General features: G+C 42.6%; 1 protein-coding gene across 2 annotated transcripts in view; it reads right to left on the reverse strand.

Annotated features, from left to right (window-relative positions):
* The window catches only part of LOC140543723 (multiple epidermal growth factor-like domains protein 9), a 142,103-nt gene extending 123,098 nt beyond the window's left edge, over positions 1 to 19,005 (reverse strand). For both annotated transcript variants that reach the window (XM_072667032.1, XM_072666950.1), the window contains exon 1: positions 18,393 to 19,005. In XM_072667032.1, coding sequence (XP_072523133.1) covers positions 18,393 to 18,909 — 517 coding nt within the window. In that variant the 5' untranslated portion in view covers positions 18,910 to 19,005. The remainder of the gene's footprint in view (positions 1 to 18,392) is intronic.
* Positions 19,006 to 23,657: the final 4,652 nt, after the last annotated feature.

The raw sequence follows: 23,657 nt of genomic DNA on the forward strand, positions 1-23,657 counted from the left end.
GGGTTTGATAAGTTGGAACAGCATATTGTCTTGACAATAGCTGATTATTTTACACAGATACACTATGTGTCTTGTAGAAAACATGCAGGTGGTCAGCCTTCTATTAACTGTTAAGTAAATATCTGCTAATACAGATAAGATACACCAGACATACACCAGTATTTATAATAGATATTCAATGGTGTATTTACTGTACTTCAAAACAGCTGAATTTTTAAAAGGTGGCCTAGACTGGAAAATGGCATTTTACCCTGGCACAGTTGAATATGGTCAATATCGTGTGACAAGTTAGCAAACAACAAAAATCAAGCAGCTGGTTCGATCCCTTAAACAGTGAGGACGCAACTGACATGTCCTTGAGCAAGGCACCTAACCCCCAATTGCTCTCTGGATGCCGGTGCTAGGTTTTACCCATTGATACCAACGAACAAGTTCCCAGGGCGTGTGTTTTTCACTGCACAGATGGGTTAAATGCTGAGGACAAATTTCTATGTGTGCAGCACATATGGCAATTGGTTCTTCTAAATAATGAGAGCTCGCCACATGGAAGTGACACACTTTTTGGCAAACTGGGATGTGCTATGCGATGTCGTTGGCTGTGTATTGCTTCATGTGGGGCAGTGAAGTGTTTGAGTAGTTAATATGATGGCCTACATTCAGATGCTCATCTTCAATTAAATGTTTCAATGAAAACAGCTACATTTAAAAGCTATTTTAAAAGCGGACACACATTTCATCTGTTAAAAATATCAGAAGAATTACAATACACATTTTGACCATATCGTGCAGCCCCCCCTGAGTGTAACACAGTGACCTGCCTCTGGAGTCCTTTTTGCACACATACATGCACACCTCTGACGTAGTGCGAGAAATAGAGCGCAGTGATATATTTAGCAGGAGTGAACAGAGAGTGTAGTTCCCACTGGTAGACTTTGGGGGGGGGGGCAATCTGCTTGTGAATCAGAGGTGACCTTGCTAAAGATAAGATTACACAATGGGAGAGCTGTGCCACATACAGCAGAAAACCCTCTTACTCAACTCTTACAGTAACAATGCCAATACCAGCCACCAGCTTTAAGTAGATGTCTCTATTGTGTGGATACTCGCTGACTACGGTCACTGGATGTGAAGCTACATAAGCCTGCCTCTACATAAATCAGAGTATACAGTTTAAAGGTGCTAAAGAATGTGTTTATTGAGTATTTTCATTGTAAAGTTGTTTTAAAGTATAAACAGTAAGTATCTGACCTTGGTTGGGGTGAAAAATGATGAGACGCAAATGTTATGAGCCTATTTACAACTCAGCTTTTTCCTCAGAATGAAACTCTCTGATTTTAGGGTTTGGCTTTTTCAAGTCTTTCTCAAGCAGTCCATTGAAAAAAGCTCTATTTTTCCTTTGGATGTGTGTTTAGCTCAGCTCAGCAGTTTGGGGACTAGAGCTTTTACTTTTTGACTGGGTTTGTCAATTTTGGGGGTGTAAACCTAACTGAAGTCAAGACTATTACATAACAGTTTGGGGGTGTTTGAATACGAGGTTATGCAGGATTTGATTTTAAAGCAGGAACGACAGTGTTTGAGGTTCACGTTAGGTCACTCTTATGTAGTGAACACTGATTATTTATCAGTGTCAAGGAAACTTCTACTTCTAGCAAGATTAAGACTGGGATGAATTCAATATAATAAAACGTCTTCAGTGCCGAATGAACACAGCCATTCAAAGAGACAGCACTGCCACAAGGACAGCATATGCAGGGATTACTATGCACTGATATAAAGTGGATGCCCTTACTAGCCAAGATCACTCATACACTATATTGCCAAAAGTATTTGCTCGCCTGCCCTCGCATACATATGAACCAAGTGACATCCCTTTCTTAATCCATAGGGTTTAATATGATAAGGGCCACCCTTTGCAGCTATAACCGCTTCAACTCTTCTAGGAAGGCTTTCCACAAGGGTTAGGAGTGTGTTTATGAGAAGTTTTGACCAGAATCGCATTTGTAAGGTCAGATACTGATGTTGGACGAGAAGGTTTGGTATGCTGAAGCATTTAGAGTTCCTTTCATTGGAACTAAAGGGCCAAATCCAAACACCTAAAAAACAACCCCACACCATAACCCCCCCTCCACCAAACTTATACTTGGCACAATGCAGTCACAAGACAAGTACCGTTTTCCCGGCCACCGCCAAAACCAGACTCGTCCATCGGAAAGCCAGTGGTGGCTCAGCGGTTAGAGCGCTGTATCGATAACAAGGTTGTGGGTTCGATTCCCGGGCTCGGCAAGCTGCCACTGTTGGGCCCTTGAGCAAGGCCCTTTACCCTCTCTGCTCCCTGGGCGCTGGAGTTGGCTGCCCACCGCTCTGGGTGTGTGTGTACTCACCCTAGTTCACTAGTGTGTGTACCACAGATGGGTTAAATGCAGAGGACACATTTCGCTGTACCTAGTACAGTGACAAATACGTGCACCTTTACCTTTAGAGAAGCATAATTTGCACTCCAGAGAACACGTCTCCACTACTCTAGAGTCCAGTGGCGGCGTGCTTTACACCACTGCATCAGACACTTTGCATTGCACTTGGTGATGCAAGGCTTGGATGCAGCTGCTCGGCCATGGAAACCCACTCCATAAAGCTCTCTACGCTCTGTTCTTGAGCTAATCTGAAGACCATATGAAGTTTGGAGGTCCGTAGCGATTGACTCTGCAGAAAATTGTTGACCTCTGCGCACAATGCGCCTCAGCATCCGCTGACCCTGCTACCGCTTTGTGGCTACGTTGCTGTTGTTTCCAATTGCTTCCACTTTGTTACAATACCACTGACAGATGACTATGGAATATTTAGTAACGAGGAAATTTCACGACTGGACTTCTATCACGATACCACGCAGGAATTCACCGAGCTCCTGAGAGCCACCCATTCTTTCACAAATGTTTGTAGAAGCAGTCTGCATGCCTTAGGCGCTTGGTTTTATACAACCGCGGCCATGGAATTGATTGAAACACCTGAATTCAATGATTTGGACGAGTGAATATTTTTGGCAATATAGTGTATGTAAAACTGAAGAAGAAAAAATAACAGTGATAAAATGCTAAGACTAGTTCTAAACAGTCACAAGTAAACTCTCATGAGTCTCAAACTATTTCTTTTTCAACCAGGGAATTGTCCTCCTATTTTACTGTCTAGATATGGTCAGCTAGTTACAGTACACCCACAACACCACTCCAACATAGCCAATAAACTGCCTATGCTCTGTGCATCCATGACCTGACAGTTTCCCCTATTTTACTAAAGTACGAGAGGGCACAGCCTTTTGCTAGACCCAGCAGAGGCCAGCTGTGGGGGTGCTGTGTAGAGTTCACCAGGAAGCAGGTCCCTGGGTGAGTATCAGATACCATCCTCACAGGAACAGAGGAAATTAGGACACTTGAGCCTCCAAAACAACCGCAGATCAGCTTACAGCAAAGGAGCTAACATGCAGCCCTCAGTAAATACCATGATCCATAATTTTAATCCCCCTATTCCCGAGGGATCACAGGTTGTGTCCGTTTCTAAACCGAACCTGGGACTGAGAAATGAGGAGCCTACTTCACAGAGGAGGTCAAAACACTAGCTAGAAGCAACGCTATGCTGCAGCTTTACTCGTTGCACTTTCAAGCAGCTTCAGGTGCTTTAGGGCACAAGATTTGTGACAGTGACAAATAATGTACCTGCAAACATATTGGAGCTGAAACTCTTAGTCTCACACCTGTCATCTGTCGTACTACAGGAGCGCTCAGTGTTGGCAAATGCAAAACTGTCACAGAAGGGAGTCGGAGACTAGCTCTGATCAATGCGAAGCCTGTCAGCAACCATGACGTGGGGAAAGAAGCCCTCAGCAGTCGTTATTTGTATTTGTCTAGCCTTGCTGTCTTTAGAATCAGATCAGAGAAGAAAAATCTGAAATCCCAAGGAAATCATCTAAAATTAACTGTCTAAAACATGTTCAGCTGTGATTTCTGATTACTACCAATGAATGCTTTACGGACTAAGGAAAAGGACATATTTCTGATAATAGGCACAGACATTTTTATTTGTTTTCTTGGTGATAAAAACCCACACACTAATGAATAAAACGTTCCTACACAGGGGTTCTCTTTGAGCAATGCAAGGAACACTTTGCATCACTTATGCTTAAAAGTGTATTTAAGATGTACTTATTTAACACAACGAGCAGAACAAGTAGAAAGCGGATGGGAATATCAGAGAGCATAATTGGCCTCGCTCTCTCTGGAGAGGTAGGATGGCCCTCCATCGCCCCATCACACAACGCAGAGGTAGCAGAGGTAAAGGTAAAGGTGCACGTATTTGTGCACGTGTACAGTGTACAGCGAAATGTGTCCTCCGCATTTAACCCATCTGTGGTAGTGAACACACTCACACACACACACACACACACACACACACACACACACACACACACTAGTGAACTAGGGGCAGTGAGTACACACATACCCAGAGCGGTGGGCAGCCAACTCCAGCGCCCGGGGAGCAGAGAGGGTAAAGGGCCTTGCTCAAGGGCCCAACAGTGGCAGCTTGCCGAGCCTGGAAATCGAACCCAGTCCTATGACACCAACCATCCACACTTTCTGAAACTGCCACTAATGCAGCTGAACATGCTTGGAGGAGCTGTTGCATCAGCTAACAACCGACCACTCTGTGACGGGGGCAGTAGTGGCTCAGCGGTTAGAGCTATCGATAATAATAATAATAATACCCTATTATCGATAGCCCGGCGCTCTAACCGCTGAGCCACCACTGCCCCCGTCATAGAGTGGTCGGTTGTTAGCTGATGCATCAGTGGCAGTTTCAGAAAGTGTGGATGGTTGGTGTCATAGGACTCAGAGAAAGTACATAATAGCCTTCACGCTCTTAACGCTGGTGGAATCCTAGCTAGTAGATGGGAACTGGGAATGACTTAATTGTGGAGAAAATAGGAAAATTCTGATTCATCTGAAACCAATTTATTTGGTAAGAGGCCTCATGCTACGTTTGCTATTTTGGTCACATTCCTCCATCTATGAAATACTTCTTGGATAATATGGTTGCGTGTATATGTGAAGAACATCAGCCTTGACCTTGATGTGCTGTTAAAAACTGGCCTAATATGAAGGGTGCAGGCCAGTAATCAAAAATAATTGCTCAAGCACTGGCCATTTTCCCACACCTCACCTGAGATTGGCCCATGTTACATCACAGAGCAAGGCATGAAAGGGTATAATTTGTGTGATGACCAAGTAGTGTGTGCATTCTGTAATTTGGGTACATGAGCGTCACAACACGCCATGTACTGGGACAAACATCTAGGGTCAGCATTAGTAGCTTTGACGTTGTTATGCAAGAATGTTATCGGCCTGTTATGCAATGGCAGTGCATGGCCCCCCTCAGGGTGACTAGCACGGTCCCCTGACTTGCTGGGCTACTGTCACACTGCATTGCCACCTGCTCTCTAGAGTCTCTCCACTCAGTTTGAATCATGCTTCAGCCCACAACACCATGCAGGTTATGTCCCTGTCTATTGCCCATCAACACAGGCGCTTGTTGCCTGCTTTTCCAGAGAACAGGCCTTCAACTAGATCCAAGTCCAAGGGGCCTAATCAGCCCCTGAAAATGCATTTTTAATAGTGGTTATCAGCTAGAACGAGGTAGAGAACTAACGCAACGAGTTCATGTGGGAGATAGCGCTCTGAAGCCTGCAGCAAGCGCAAACAACTACAGCGCACGTACTTAGTGTTTGGTTTAGCGAGATACATACTGAGGCAGACAAGGTGGTGCAGCATATGCTTAACACAAGCCTTTAGGTTTCTATTGTAGCTACTAGATTAACCATTTAGAACTGTGATTATGTTCCCACACTTCAGTACTTTATTTCTCATAACTACATTACCTAAATTAGAGCCCTGTGGGAGTCCACAAAATATGCTAAACAGTAAACAAATGATTCATAACAGTTTCTGCAGTTAGATTAATAACAGAATCAGAGCATAACTCAAGCTCCCGCTACGCTGATCTCATGCTATGTCTGATGTTTGTACAGCTGTTTTAGTGTGTTACAGTGAACCAGCAACAGGGCCATGGGTGCCTAAGGCTCATTGATGGAATCCATGAATGCCACACCTCCCAAGTTACAGGACTTAAAGGATCTGCTGATAAAATCGTGGTGCCAGATACCATAGAACACCTTCAGAGGTGGTCTTGTGCAGTCCATGCCTTAATGGGTCAAAACATTTGGCAGCATTAATGTGCTTAATTAAAGTGTTCTAGTTCATTAATATTGAGGTGATGAAGTGAAAAACACTGATTATCCCATAACAATTAAGAGTCAAGAATAAGTCAGGATCTGGAATGCATATTAGAATGAGCAGCTGAGTAGCTGAGTGGACATCATGGCTCCTCAATCCCCTACTTTGTACCTTCCTACCAGGGAAAAAACACCCCAACAATCATGGCATAAACGGCAGGATGGTCAACCTCTCCCTTACTGAATTATTGGAGAGTAAGACTTAAAGAAGAACTTAAGTGGCTAAAGGCAAAGACTTTTTACCCATCTGCTGAGGAAAAAAAAATCCCTACAGAAGCTGAAGCAACAGAAGGACTACTGTGGCACAAGTCTCAAAAATGATTAAGGATGGTTACGGGTAGAATGGGTCACGCCATACATTTCCACATTCACAGCTTTGCTTCAAACCAGTGAAAGTGCCCATGCCAATCCCTGTCCACGGGCAACAGTTCCTACAAGCGACTGGGCTTTGGACCAATGAAAGAGGTCACCTAGTCTGAGGAGCTGTTTTCTTTCACTTGTGTGCCCTTTATCTGTAGGATGTGCTGGATCCGTGTCAAAGGATCTGATGCTAACGTCCTGGAGCCCGATACCAAAGGGCACCTTCATAGGTCTTGTAGAGCGAGCGGTTTTGGCAGCAAGCAGATGACCATCAGCATATTAGGCAGGTTGTAGGTTGTTAAGGTTGTAGCTCACTGGTTCACAGATTTCCATGACGTCACAAAAACAAGGGGTTCATTTACCAATATCTTCCTAGAATTCATTCTTGAGTCCAAACAAAAAGTTTACGTCAGAAGAAATTTCTCTTGTTTCCATGATATTGTGCCCTTGAACTTTATATACCAAACATGTCTTGACTGATAGACTACATTGGGGACAAAGGGACGGCCCATTAACCCACTGCTTTGTGAAGAAATGCCACACTGTATCTAGAGTTCTCTTTTTGCTGCTTTCTAAAGAGAATATTTCTTTCGCCTCCCATTTCACAGTGTGAGACGATGAAGAAGAGCCATTTCATTTTCTGCCCACGGCTGTCTGCTCACCCCACTGGACTGACACTCTGGATTTCCATCTGAGAGGTGGGTAATGAGCACACGGGGAGATGGAGACAGTGGGGGAGCACGCTCACTCCTCCAACAGATGTGCAACATCCCAGCGGGCTTGACGGGCTGGGTTCACGTTCAGGTACTACATCAGAAACATGCTGTTGGTGAGAAGAGAATTTAGTCTATAGCGAAAAACAGAATGTCTGCTAGTGCTTTGTGGCAGGGTGTGAGCCACGTAGTTACACAGGCAAGATACCTGGATAAATTACAGGGTCAGTATGGCAGCTGCACTCACCCACATCCAGCATGACCCTGAACTACTCTAGTATAAAGAAGCCCTTGACTCTTCTCTTTAAAGGAGACGAGAGCTGTGTGCACAGCCTCAAACATTTAGACACACACACACACACACACACACACACACACACACACACACACAAAGAGAGCCAAGTAAACATGTGTGCTGCAGAGTGGAGAAATGCTCTGGATTTGTGTTTGTTGTTTTTGTGTTTGTTTAGGCCTTAGGATCTTTCAGGGTTGGCACATCTAGGCACCAGTAGACCTATCTGAACTCCCCCAGCAGGAGAGCCTAAATTAGGCTAAATGGGGGAGAGGGAAACTGGGTTATGCCTCTCCAATAAATTTGCTCATTACACTTCAAAGAGGGACTGTGGCATTTCAGCATCACTGTAAACGAACAATATCATAGCGTTACTCGACGTACGGGTTGTGTTTCTTTCCTCAAATGCAGTGTACATTCAGAAAGTAACGGCAGAACCAACAGGTTGCCATAGAAAGTGTTTACTGAGTACTTGAGGTTGTTCTTTGGTGGATAAACAGTAAGAATGTAAGTCTGGTTGGGATGAAATATGCTCAGGTGCCATTTAACAAGCCTATTTACCACCCTGTTATCTTGCCTCAGACTCATGGGGGGGGTGGGTGTTGCATGGCTTAAACTGGCTTAAATAGTGTTGTTTGTGTTGCTCTCAGTGTGATGTGCTGCTAGCAATCTGAAAAGATTCCTGCCCCGGTTAGCTTTTAGCCTTGTCCCCGCTCAGTTCCCTGGGTTTGGCTTTCGAGAGAAAAAAAAACTTGCTTTGCAGGAACAGCTGTGTACAGTTCAAATGTTTCTATAGCAATTTTTAACACACAAATGTCACAAAGCAGCTTTACAAAGATCCACGACGAAATTAAAGCACTTGTCTGGACAAGTCAAGGGTGACGGTGGCAAAGAAAGATCGAGGCAGATCGAGAGGAAGCCACCTTGAGAGGAACCAATACTCCAAAGAGTAACCCATCCTCTTCTGGTCAACACTGGAGTTTCTGGCATTCACATAGCTGCAACCCATATTTCCATGACTAACAGTCTGGAGCTGATGAGCTGCTTTCCAGTATTAACAACACCATGTTCAAAAGTCGTTGTCGAATTTTTCCGTTGTGTCAGCTTTAACACGGGGTTTCACTGGTGGGCTGGATTTACGTTAATTTTAACATAAATGTATTGAGTCAAGACTGTTACGAGTTTTAAGATTTTGGAATTTGCTCGATATACAGCTCGGTTTTGGTTATGCCGGGTTTTCTTTTAAAGGCAAGAGACAACAGTGTTTGAGGTTCACAGTTTGTCACTTCCATGTACTGAACTTTCATTATCAAAACTATGCCAACACAAACACTGTTTGACATTCTAGTGCACTTTAATGGCAATTACACAAAACATCTAACGCCCAAACTACAAATCCAGTGAGGATTACAGTAAATAAAATGTCACTGAGCTTTTATAGTGCTGTCAAACACGATGCCTGATCATTTCTAATGATGTTTACACCAAAAACCTCCTGTCCTCCTGTTTTATTGATGATGGCACAGTAAGCCAGAGATTTAATAAAAGATGACAGTATGAAAGGCAGAGTGAAGATAAGGTAGGAAAATTCTTGAGGTGATATCCCCCCCACCCCAACGCAATCCCCAACCCTGCAATGAGCTCCACAAATAAACGATAATAAAGCATCATCAAAACCGGCTGTCGGATGCCTTGCCATCGGCAGCCTGAAATATTCAAATATGATTAATGGTTAAGGCCTTTGGTACTTCAGGGGGGCCTGCGTTTGTATTCTATGCCTTTTTTCCAGTGATGTATACCATGCTGCATGTATGGAAGCAATCTGACGCCCAAATTGCCTCAAACCAAATCCCCTGAAGTGCTGAACAAAGAGAAAGCAGTAGCTTAAACACAGCAACACTATCTGGCCCTGCGGTTTTGGCAGCGTTCAGAATTTATGACACTCTGTCCTCTGGCCTTCTTCTTGACCACATAATAAACAACATATCCATCACTTTTTGGGTGCGGGCTAAATTTGGAGCAAGTAGGTCTATTACTTATGAATGAAGTCTTACATCACTGCGTTTAACGAATCACTGTGGATGATTTGTCCTGATATGTCTTGTTTATAAATGTAAATAAAATAATAGAGGTACTGAAATGCACTCTGGGATACTTTGTGGCGCAAAATGTGCTTTAGGTTACATGCAGACTGAACTAATCTGGTCTGGTTAGATGATGGCTAGGAGAGGACTTACACCATGACTTGCCAAAGTATTACAGATGCTGTAGATGCAGATGTGTGGCTGATGAGTTGAGCTGTCTGTGTGGAATGTGCTTAATCTTGGCTATTTTGAATGAGTTATAGATTTGGGATAGAGTGGGTCACTTGGGGGGGTGAACAGGAGATTTGAGTTTAAAGTGTAATGTCTGATACTAAACGTCATGCAAGAGTCGAAGTCTGAGAGAATGACAGACAGTCAGTAGAAGAAAACATGGAGGCAAAGACATAGGGAGACAGGGACAACAACAAAAAAAAACAGGCAAAGAAGAAAGAGACAACAAGACCATGAGAAATGGTCCAAGAGAAAGAGACATCAGGAAATATGCACAGAGAAAGAGGTAAGAGACACCAAGAAAGAGGAAAAGAGAAAGCATTATAGAGACAGAAGGACAAAAGCAAAGAGAAAGAGACAGAGGCACAGAGACAGAGACAAAGAAATGAGAAGAAATACATAGAGACAGAGGCACAGAGACAGAGACAAAGAAATAAGAGGAAATCCATAGAGACAGAGGCACAGAGACAGAGACAAAGAAATAAGAAGAAATACATAAAGACAGAGGCACAGAGACAGAGACAAAGAAATAAGAGGAAATACACAGCGACCGAGGCACAGAGACAGAGACAAAGAAATAAGAGGAAATACACAGCGACCGAGGCACAGAGACAGAGACAAAGAAATAAGAGGAAATACACAGCGACCGAGGCACAGAGACAGAGACAAAGAAATAAGAGGAAATACACAGCGACCGAGGCACAGAGACAGAGACAAAGAAATACGAGGAAATCCATAAAGACAGAGGCACAGAGACAAAGACAAAGAAATGAGAGGAAATACATAGAGACAGAGACAAAGACAAAAGGCTCCCAGAGAGACAGAGGCACTGAGACAACAAGGAAGAGACAAACTGCTGATACTCTTGGCTTCGAGGCTGTTCAAGGCCACCACGTCATTGAGTCGTTTACGAAATATGATTCTCCCCCATCCTCCATTAAGAACCGAAAAACTGAGGGATCTGAATTTAGTGGGTGTCTGTGCAGAGAGTGGGTGAAGCAGAGAAGAGCTTAGGACACTGGAACAAACAGCCCACAGTTAACCCAGCCTCTCACATCACTGAGGACAAACCTCTATGATGAGCTAAAAACAGCCAACAAAGTAATCCTGTTCAAAAACTCAACAAGAAGTCTCTTGTCCTTTCACAGAGGAACACCCGCTAACAACCTGTGTGGCTTCCCTTTTGTCTTCATTTCCACCCATCTTTCACCCAGTGCACTAACCGCTCATCCATTGTAAATCACTGCAAAAGAACAGGCTGAGCGTGAGGCTGAGGGCGACATGATACATGGAAGTGAAAAACAACAGCAGGGCAAGTGTGAGGAGGAGACAATTACCAGTTTGTCGAAATAGCTCTGCTGCACGGGCTGCTAAAGAAACTGATTAACAATGACAGTGCTTAGTGAGGACACAATGGGAGTGAGTATTTACAGAGCGTTTGAGGGGGTCGCTTATGAATGCAAACCAGTCAGATGGAATTTTCTTTTTGGCGTTTCTTTGTCTGACTAGTGCTGGTGAAAATAAAAGACATTAGGCACTGCTCATTTGGAGAAAGATGAGGGTTGATTGTGGTATTCTTCCTCGGCGAGTGCATGCTCCAAACTATCTGTCTACCACACTGCTGAAGGCGTAGCAATTCTTTCAAATGTCTGGCAGCCCCATGACACAGGCTTGGGTCTTATTATTGCACTAGACATGAGAGGAAGTTCTGCTTTTTAGAAGACTCAACAAAACGGCAAAAGCAAAAATGATATCTGAGAGATATGAATACACGAAGTCTTGTCCAAAAACTGTCCAAATTTCTAGGTATTGTGACTAATTTGTTAAAGAGTTGTCGCTTACTATACAAACATCAAAAAGACAAAGTGTACAAAGTCTCTTTTTGACATCCCACATCCATCACATCAAACAGATCTGAAATCTGAAAAAAACATCACTTCTGTTCCTCATGGGTCCATGATGGTGCACGGTGCTTGGACCCTGAGGACTGCCACTTAAGCCCCTTTCAAACACGCACAGTAACCTACACCTTTTCTGGACATTACCTGGAGGAGCTGCAGGTGTGAACGCACATGCCTGAATTGGTTGTACTGGACATTACCTGGACTTTATCCTGCCAGCCCCCTAGTACAATGTCCAGGTAATGTCAGAGTGAGTCCATTTGTCAGAGTGAGTCCAGCTCATTTTCCAGAGAATTCACAGTGAGCAAGTTGATGACATTTCTTATGCGACTGCCGAGAAACCAATGCAATGTCTGCAGCGAACTTTTAGCGCCTTGCACAGGCGCAACACATTGCCTTAACACCACAGAACATTTCCTGTAGTAAGAATGCATCGGACACAGAAAATCTATACGATATGTGCGAAAGGGCAACTTCGGATAATGCCCGGACCAGATTTGCTTCATATGTGAAAACTGCTTTAATGTAAATTGTAGACTGTGACTAAACTCCCATTTGCTAGTGTGGACCACACCCTGAAATGAAGTTTTGGCTTTCCGCAGCTTCCCCCCCCCTTTTGAGTGATGGTCTGCAGAAGTGGGAGGAGAAGTTTGTTCAGACAGGGACAGACTGTGAGGTGTGGTGGAGGTAAATATGAAGGAGGGGAAACAGGTGTGGTCTATCCCCCAAAATATGGTTTACAGACATTAACCATTTCTGTCCACCATTCAAGAATTTGAGAAAGAAATCCAAATATGCAAAAATGTAAACAACAACTTCATGTGTCTCTTCCCATTTCAACTAAACTGTCAGTTCTGATTGGCCCATAAACATTAAATACTACATCTGACCAAATAATTCTCTACTGTCACCAGACTCCACTTTAAAACCCTCGTTAAATCTATATGGAATCACATCAATGGCGTATTCATCACACAAAACTGAGAATGTCTCCAAAAAGGTGATCATGTTTGCATGTACGTACAGATCGTGATGATCTATCTAGGGCATAGAGGCTTCTGCTTTAGCTCAGGTATAAGGTTGTACTCATTATTTTAAATTAGCAGTTCCAAAATACAGACTGATCTGCCACGTTGTAAAAACCACCTGTCTAATATTGTGCAGGTCCCCCTCTTGTCGCCAAAACAGCTCTGTCGAGGCATGGAGTCCTCTGAAGGTGTCCTGTGGTATCTGCTCCCAAGAAATCAGCAGCTGTCCTTTCTTAGAGCACTTTTGGTAGGAACTGACCACTGCATACTGGAAACACCCCACAAGACCAGCCTGATGTTTTGGAGATGCTCGGACCCAGGCGTCTAGAAGTGACATTTTGGTTCTAGTCAAAGGAGCTCAGATCTTTATGCTTATCCATTTTTCCTACTAACTACCTTCAGAACTGACTGTTCACTTGTTGCCCAATATGTCAGTCCTCTAGACAGATGAAACAAGATAATAATAATAATAATAATAATAATAATAATAATAATAAGCTTTCTTCACTTCATGGGTCAGTGGTTTTAAATGTTATGTCTGATCAGTGTAGACATACAGTATTTACATACATATGTACAGCCTATACCAGGGTACTGTGACACTGACCCGGACTGTCAATATATATAATATATGCAAAGTATTTAATACACACTTAGCAAAATGTACATTAAATTGTCAAGATTAGGCTGATGTTAAAGGACCTATTATATAGCAAATGCTTCACAAATTCCATTTGTAACCCTACAGACATAAATGACCGTTTTCTTGTAGGTCATGTAGGTTATACTGTAAACGGTTTCCTTTGGTGTTCTTTTAAAAGAGAAGAAATCAGAAGTAAACCTGGCTACTTGTTTTGATCAATGTTTTCATGAGACCTTCTTTAAATCCAGAGTAGCAGCAGTGATTTGATACAGTGATATTCAGAAAAGACTGCGATATTGAATTATCAATATCCAGCACTAGTTCCAACCCAGCTCTTTAATTACTAAAGGCACATTGCTTTCAATAGGCACCTAAAGCTTTAAATATGATTGCCTTTTCTGTGTCACACTCTGAATTTAGCTAGGTGCTGAGTCAGAGGATTTAAGCTTATATCTGTTTTTTCTTGATAGCAACACGCTCTGTCTACGAACAGCAAAGCCAAAGAGAACTAGAACACAAAACCTGCTCGTCTTTCACCAGCACAGAACAGAGGGTAAAAACTATTAAATAATAAATAATACAAATTATATACATATAAAAATATGTAACCGAGATCTAAGGACTAACTAAGGACTTCTCTGGTCATGACAGCACCAGGATTCCAACTGCTAAGGACAGGGCAAAAGCTAAGGCTGCACCAGAGTTTGGGGTGTTGTCATACTGTAGTTGCTGAAGTGCACAAATCAAAGCACATAGGTGTTGGATCCGTCACACAAAACACACAACTCTGCATTATCAAGAACTGGTTATGCACACTTGCACTACTGTTTATATTTGCACTGACCATCCCCAGATTTTTTATCTGCTGCATAGGTCACTTTTTATGTAATTTTAGGGACCTCTGTACATATACTTTATTCATAGACTTTATAAGTACATTGATGCATATGCCACTTTTCTGTTGTCAATGTCAGGGGCATCTATCTATTATTCATACAAACATTACACTTTTTATACTCTTACATTTCTACAAATTAGTATAATACCATTTCTCGCTTAGTTTTATTTATTGGTTAATTAATGTTCATTTAAATATTTTATGTTTATTGTTGCACCATGGGTCTGAGAGGAACGCAGTTGCAATCCTGTATGCCCTGTACATATTGCAGTTTTGACAATACAGCTGACTTTGACTTTGTGTTCTCTGATTGACAGGTCCAGCATCTTGGAGAAAACTGTTGTGAATTTAACATGGTGCACAGGAGCAATTGCTTTGGAATTGAATTCACTGTCTATGCATATCTTAGGGCCCATATTGTATGTTTTTTTTGTCCCCTGAGATCTACTGATGATATTTGTATGGCACCAAACCAGTCATAATTCATTCTTCCTTACCATTTTCTAACCTTTATCCCTTAGAATTAAACAGGATATGTATTTTCTGTGCCTTGAAGAATACTTAAAGAAGGACAAAAGTATTGGGACACCTGCTAATTCATTGTTTCTTCCAAAAACTCCTCTCACCCCCAACTCCCAAAATGATTGGATGGAGCACCATCATTCCAGAGATCACAGTTTCACTGCTACACTGCTCAATGCTGGGGGTGTTATACCCCTCTAGCCCACGCCTGGTTCATGCTTCTTCTATTCTGTAGGCAGTACTTCTCTACAGGGACTAGACAAGCTGAATGTGTGCGCATTTGCACATCCGTGTCAGAAATGAGTGCAATGAAAGAAAGATCGCACCATGTCTTTGAGACCTTTATCATCGTCTGCTTTGGTTGTGCAATGCAATGGCTGAGTGGAGCTAGACAAGATTCTACCCATGTACAGTATTCTACACCATATCTGATTGAAGAAGGCTGTTTCTCAACCTCATTCTCAAACCTGGTACAGCCATGACTCCTAGTCTTCATGTCAACAGGGTTATGTAAGGTGGTCCCTTGAATCAACAGGCAAGTCAGAACAACACTGAGAGACAGTGCCGCGAGAGATTAGACTCCCATCAATTTAACTCATGACGTGATCAATTTGCAGCACACCCTTATTTCTTAAGGAGATTTCACCTACACTTCAAGAAAACGCTCAGAAAGCACAACAAACAGACAAACAGGCGCGTCATTGCAATCTACAAGCAACAGCTATCGTCAGAAGTGAATAGATACTACAGAGTGACCCACCTTAAAAAGCCCATATCCTACAGTTCTCCAGTGTTTATGCTTTCCCTGAGGTGGATTTATGATTTCTGTGTGGTTTTATATACCAACAGTGAGCATAATTTATTATACTACAACCATTTGCCAACCTCGGTTTGATTGTGCAAGGCCACAGCTGAGAGAAGCTGGATAAAGTTCAAACTATGTTCAGTATTTTACACCCTATCTGATTAAAGAAGGTCCATTTTTCAACCTCATCCTTAAACCTGGTACAGCCAGGACACCGAGCATCAGTGCCAACAAGGTTCACACAGATTTAACACAGACTTGATTCATTTGTAGCACACCCTTCTCTCTGAATAAGATTTCACCTACACTTTGAGAAAAAGCTCAGAAAACACAACAAACAGAACACCATGCTCATCATCGGTGATTAGGCAATACAGACCCACCTTAAAAGGCCCATATCCTGCAGTTCTCTGGTGTTTTACATGTTCTCCTGAGGTCCACTTATGACATCTGTGTAGTTTTATATGCCAATTCATTTTTATTAGAAGACCATTTGCCAACACTTATGCCTCAAAACTTGTTTGAAAAAAACAGTGAAAACCTGTTTTCATCACAGTGCCTATAAGACTGGCATATGTAAATGAGCTCTGTTCTGATTGGCTGCACTTAGAAAAAAGCAATCCAGGGTAGGGGTGTAGCGGCTTAATTTTAATTTAGTTGGAATAGACAGTTGTGCGCCACCTAGTGCTTCCCTGGGGTAGTCAGTACAGCCTGTAGTGTTAATTAGGCCTTGTAAAAATGTTAAAAAGGGGAGAACAGTAGCGTGTCTGAGTCTCTCTCTTTCTACCTGACTAAGAGAGAGACACCTGAGTAAGAGAGACAAGAAAGGAGGAGGGGTGTGAGGGGGACAAACAAGACTACAGTTACTACAGCAATACTCTCAAACCACTACAATTCCCACAAGACCATGCAAATGCAACGGTTTCCAGCTTAAGGCTTCCAAGTGATACTCGCGCTTGTGAAATTACCACACTTACCCTAATAGCAACTGTGCATTCTCTGTGCGACTGTGTGATGGTTCGGTACGAATACACGGACCGTTACACCCCTAGTCCAGGGTCGAACACTCCTTATAACTTCTACATTAATGGGTGGAGCCAAACTGGTGTAGGCTGAATAGATAGATTAACTCAATGTGACGTCAGGAAACACTGAATTCAAACCAATCTCAGAAAAGCAAGGGAAAACTCTGGAGCTGGAAGTTCGACCCATGATGAAGGTCAAATTTTCAACCTTATTCTCAAACCTGGTTATACGTTAGGTGGTCCCTAGAATCAACAGGCGAGTCACAGTCCCGAGGGAGATTAGCTCCGCCATGAGCAATCTGAAACAACCCAGAGTGAAACACTCCTTATAACGTATGCATGAGTGGGCGGGGCTTAAGTGCTGCATGCAGAATAGGTGAATATATGTTTACACACACATCAAGCTCTTCTGCTGCACATAATGAGGAACAGTCAGGTGCTCAGGATTTAGACCCTTCATGTGAACAAAGTGTGTGAGCTACACTAAAACATTGAAGACTGATCATCTGCTCTACCCCAGGTGATCCCCTGGACTGCCTAAGACAAATGAGTAGAAGGAGTAAGAATTATGACCACTTTCTCCATCTTTGGCAGTGTATAATTATTCCTGATAAAGCCATTAGGAGAAGGTCATTTCCCTGCTGTCCTTCCTCCTCCCTACATCGCTCGAGGCCCTGGATGAAGATGAGAGGATTGGCACTTTAGATCCATTTTAATGACAAATGAAGGCTGATTCCCAGATGAAGTTCAGCTCTACATTTCTGCTTAACATTTACATTACATTATCTGCATTTAGCAGACGCTCTTATCCAGAGCGACTTACAAGGTTACTCATATTACAGAGGTGGGCCAATGTAGTGTCCGGTGTCTTGCCCAGGGACTCTTATCGGTGTAGCGCAGCATAGTCACCCAGACTAGGACTCGAACCCCAGTTTCCCACATGATGTGGTAGCTTACTGGCCGGTAGTGGTGTTATCTGTTGCGCCACACTAACCACAGACCCTCTCCTCTCCCTCACATGGCCACATGGTCAGTGTTAGGGCACATAAAGAAAGGTGTGTCAGCTTCTCAGCGTGTGAATGTTTTTCTGCCTTGGGCGTCCACAACATGGAAAACCTGTTTCAAGGGGGTGAAAGAGTGGGATAACCTAACAGCAGAAGCAGGAAAGGGCCAGAAAATGGGACACATTTACATTTACATTTACGACATTTAGCAGACGCTCTTATCCAGAGCGACTTACAAGGTTACTCGTATTACAGAGGTGGGTCAGTGTAGTGTTGGGAGTCTTGCCCAAGGACTCTTACTGGTGTAGCCAGATACACTACCCACAGTATCTGGTGCTCGGTTGTAGGACACAGGTGGAGCCTGCTTGTGCTCATTTCAGAGCCTGGGAGGAAAGACAGAAAGTGCACGAAATCTCCAAGGACATAATCTCACCCTTCAGGAACAGCCCAGTGCCATTTAACAGCCACAAAAACACAACTTCAGACATCTTCACTGGTGACACTGTGACCTAGAAGCTACCTCAGAGAGTCTTAGGAGGTAACAGTTACCTTTCTCAGTGAGGCTGGCTGAGGAGGTGCTTGACTTGGTGGTGGTGATGGTGGTGATGGTGGAGGTGGTGATGGTGGTGATGGTGGTAGTAGAATCCCTTTCAGCAGCACTGGATGTGTTTTTAGGTGGAAGGGCTGTAAAAGTGGGCTTTGCTGAAGTAAGCAGCCCTCTGAAGAAGGTTGTCTTATCCTTAACCGCTGTTGGGGTCATTGTGTTGGGTGAAGGGACGCCTGGGGTCGTGTCCAAAGCGGGGGGCAGCAGCTGGTTGGTTTTCCCAGCAGTCCTGCTCTCCTTTGTTGTGATAAACGGAGCCGAGGTGAAAAGTGCCAACTTGGGGTCCTCCTCCGGTAAGTAGTTGGGGATGGTGGCGGTGGTGGTGCCGCCACTGAGCGGCGGTTCCGCTCGGTTCTCCACAGCAGCGACCGTTAACTCGTTCTCCTGAACCGAAGCGGCCGTTCTCCCGAGCAAGAGTAACAAAACTGGAAACAGTGACATTCCGTAAAGCACGAAAATCATTGTTTCATTTCACAGCTCCCCATGTGAAGCGTTAACAAGTAAATCCCTGGTTTCCCCCGGTGGACACAAAGCTCCAGCCTGGCTCCGGCTCGCGGTTTGAACGACGCCGCGTTACTAAGCTGTTGTTTCACTAACTGACAGTTCTCACCCTCATCTACTACACACGCTCCACCTCCAGCCAATCAGCGGGCAGGGTTCCGCTGACTGACACGCTGATGGACCAATTGGAATCAGCGGGGGCGGGGCTCCAGCACTCCGTGGACTGGCTTGGTGTAAGGGTTACAGTACGGGCTGGACAGGGAGAGTAACCGGAGCGGCTGTGTGAAGTCTCTGGGTGTTTCACACGGACTTGAACAACTTACCAAGCGAATAAACACTTAATCGGTGCTAGAATTAACACATTTCCCTGACAATTTCTGTATTTAATGGATTTTGCTTGACTTTGCTTGACACACTGTGCTTAGTGAGGAATAGCAGCTCCGGTGCTGGGGCCCCTTAATGAGCGTTGGGGGAACAGTGATGAAAATAGCGACCACCTTGCGCCACCTTGCGAACTGAGATTGTATTGATAGGTTTTTTTTTTAAGGAAATAAAGCTTGTTTGGAAAAAAGCAAGAGCTTTTACACGGTAACTGAGAAGAAAATGACTCAGGGTAGCTGTAATTTGTGTCTGTCATGCAAAAACACGAATTGTATTAATTGTATAATTTTGTTTTTTTTTCTCACTTTTTGACTTTATCTGAATTTAGCATTGTGTTTTACATTGTGTCAAAATAAACAGACCAATAGAGTTGCCTCAGGATGCTATGAAAATAAATATTTGTACATTTACTACCATTAAAAGTCCCCTGTGTTAATTTAGTGCTGTTAGCATTAATGCGATTAATCTGCAAACTTTAACGTGTTTTTAACGCAAATGAATCATTTTACCAAGTTTGGCCCCGATTTCCTTCCGTAGGAAATTACTGAGCCTAGTGACGTGTTAGCGATTATTTAGCGATGTGAGCACAGCGTCGCTACTGTTGAGCTCAGAGGGGAGATTACACTGTGTTTATACTGAAATATGGATTAACCATAATTAACCCTCATTATCTTACACCTCCATCCTCTCCCTTATCTCTCTCTCTCTCTCTCTCTCTCTCTCTCTCTAAAGGTCTCACAAAATTGTTATTTTATTTATTATTATATTTTATTTAAAATAATTTTATTTTTTCTCTCTCTCTCTCTCTCTCTCACTCACACACACACACACACACACACACACACACACATATATATATATATATATATATATATATATATACACACATATATATGTTTATAAGGCATGTGCGAGCAAGGCGGCCTACAAGCATGGCTCAGTTACACCAGTTCTGTCAGGAGGAATGGGCCAAAATTCCTGCCAGCTATTGTGAGAAGCCTATGGAAGGATATCCAAAACGTTTGACCCAGGTTATACAGTCTAAGGGCAATGGTACCAAATACTAATGAAATGTATTTAAACTTTAAAGAAAGTAATAAAAATTGCCATAAAATGCCCTCTCATTCTGACATTTAGCAAATAAAAATAATTTTGGTAATCCTAATTGACCTAAAATGGTAAAGGTTTATTCTAAATTCATGTCAGACAGTGAGGAAAAAATGCATGTGTCTTTTTATATAGTGCATGAAAACTTCTGATTTAAATTGTATATATACATACAGTTATATATATATACATCATATATTATATATACATCATATATAAATCTCAATTATAATTAATCATAATTAACCACAGAATATTGTGATTAACGCAATTAAAAATATTAATATATTGCATTAATATATTGACACCACTATTTGTTTTCCTCCTCCAGGAAAGTTGCAATTTTGGATATTTTAAAATTTCATATGATGTCTGGCAGTGTTTCGTTGTTTTTTTTTTTTTGTTTGTTTTTTTTTTTTTTTTTTACATTTTTAGGACAAATATATAATATTTAGCTTTCTAAAAGAAAAGGGAATTCTTCTGCATAATTGAATGGTTACTGAGAGAATGTCCACAGTGGTGGTGACAGGAAAAACACCTGAAAACCTCACAGAAAGTTGACATGACATGAAATGGTTACACATGCTGAGGATGTCTGATGACTGAGACATTGCTCTAGGACGGTTCTGGGATCAGGCCAGTTATTTTATCATTATTATCATCACATCTAAGACTCTTAAAGAAGATGTGTGGAGATGTGAAGGTTCTGTATAGTAAATATATCTGCATTGAATACACTGTGACCCTCAGTTGAGGTTCATCATGAGATTCAGGTCTGTCCAGCTGAACCTTTGGGGGCTTGTGGCTGGGCTCTCCTAAACTCCTTCAGAAGGCTGGCATTGCTGGTCCAGAGTGTGCGCAATCAGTGAAGGTTGGAGTAGCAGCTGTAGGAAAGAGAAGCAGGGGTGTTTCAGGAGCTCCCATCATCACCACTGTAAAGACCTCTGTATGAGTGGGTACGTTTCTCTACAGCGAACCACTTCACACCAAACCCGCTCTGAGTGAGTGTGTTTACATCTCAACTATTTCATACGGCAGGATCTCATACCCTCCAAAATCCACAAATATCTATTGGCAAAAAGTATTGGGACACCTGCTCATTCTCCTTTCTCCTGATCATTCTCAGCAGTGGAGCTGCTGGGTGCCTTCGTGGATCATCAGCGCTCTCTAGTGGCAGTGAGCCTTCAGTTCTCACACAACTGATGCCATCTGTGTGGAAGTGGAACTGTGCCATGCTGCAGCTCAGCTAGAGCAAACTTTAAGGGAAGTGATTTACTGAAAGAAAGAGCCTTCAGAAGGAAGATTGAAGAGCCTGCCAGAGCCCCAGAGCACCATGCAGACCTAATCAAGGTTAAAGGCAGGGTGTGGGGAAAGCGGCCCTAGTCTCGTACAAAAATAAATGTAGTAATAGAATCAATATTTTAGTGCTAATGAAGATTTTATTTTATTAAAGACTCCAGTCTGAAATTGACAGTGGAGCCAAGTACATCATACCTGATACATATGTGATCCAGTTTTTTGAACTTCAGCAAATCAGTCTGATAATGACATAATTAACAATTTACATTAATGCTTAAATAATATCAAAATAATAACAATAAAATATAATAAATAATAAAGTGTATTTCATAAATACAAAAGTAAAAGTCAGGGACATGTTTTCTGCTCCCTGGTGGAGTATCAGTGTATTGCATACACCAGGAAAATCCACTGTTTTCTTAATGTTTGAATGAGTCCAATTTTAAAGGCACCTCTGAGTATGAGGGGGTTAAAACGCTTAAGTTTATTTAAAAAACGACTGTAATAAGACAATAAGTTTCTGCTTTAGGCCTATCAAATATCATACATAATTAAAGTCTTTGTGAGATGCTATTTATGCTTTTGTTATTGGTCAGGAGGTCAAATAAACACTATTTTTAGAAAAACAGAGAACACAGTTCTTCCACTGCTCCACAGCTCAATGCTGGGGGGTTTTATACCCCTCTAGCCCACACCTGGCATTAGGAAGCATGGTGCCCATAGGTTCATGTTTATCTGCTCCAGAGAGTCCTATTCTAGTGGCAGTAGTTAATAAAAATCAGTGGTGTCAATCTATTCAAATGTTTAATCACATTAATCACAATATTCTGTGACTGTGATTAATCACAAGTTAAAATGCTAGCAAGCACATTCCTGAATATCTGGGCTTTAATAGAGAAAATGCTTCAGCAACTTTTTAAGAGATAAATGGATGATCAGTCATTGGGCTGGATTAAGCTTAGAGAGCTAAGAGAGGAGCAGCTGTGTGTGTGTGTGTGAGAGAGAGAGAGAGAGAGAGAGAGAGAGAGAGAGAGAGGTGAGAGAGGGGTAAGAGAATGAGAGTTAGTTTCTAGTGATGTCACTATGCAGCCCGGCCAGACTGTTCCATGTGTGACCAATAGGCTGCTAAGAAGGAGTTTTTATAGGTAAAAGGTAAAGGTGCATGTATTTGTCACATGTACACTGTACAGCGAAATGTGTCCTCCACATTTAAACCATCTGTGGTAGTGAACACACACACATGAACTAGGGGCAGTGAGTACACACACACCCATGCTGGTGGGCAGCCAACTCCAGCAACCAGGGAGCAAAGAGGGTTAAGGGCCTTGCTCAAGGGCCCAACAGTGGTAGCTTGCCAAGCCGGGAATCGAACCCACAGGACAGTCCTACCGAAGACCCGCCCCACCTTGGCTGTAGTCTAGGCTTTGGGAGTGTTTCAGGCTTCCATCAGTACAGAGCTCATTCACATATTTCAGTCCAAAAGGTACAGTCACAACAGCCTGCGTTTAGTTCGAAGGGATGAAGAGAGATGGAACATTAATCATGTAAATTGCTAATTGAGGTTGCTCCTTTAAGGTATTTTGCTAGGAGTGTAACGAGAGGTGAGAGGAGGGTAAGAGAATGAGAGTTAGTTATGAGATTTAATCCATATTCCAGCATAAATAAAGTCTAAAATAAAAATCCCTAAATGAAACCACTAATACGCCATTAGGCTCAGGCTCTGTTAAGAGAGCTATGGGACCTATGGGACCTATGGGAGGAAGTTGGGGCCAAACTTGGTAAGATGATTAATTTGCATTAGAAAATGTGTGAACTTTGCTGATTAACGCTGACAGCTCTGAAAAGAGAACATTTTCGGTTAACAGTTGGATGGTCAAGCTCATGCTTTACAGGATTTATGCAGTCCTTAGTTTCTTTAATTA

The sequence above is a fragment of the Salminus brasiliensis genome, chromosome 1, assembly GCF_030463535.1.
Source record: "Salminus brasiliensis chromosome 1, fSalBra1.hap2, whole genome shotgun sequence".
Classification (NCBI taxonomy): Eukaryota; Metazoa; Chordata; class Actinopteri; order Characiformes; family Bryconidae; genus Salminus; species Salminus brasiliensis.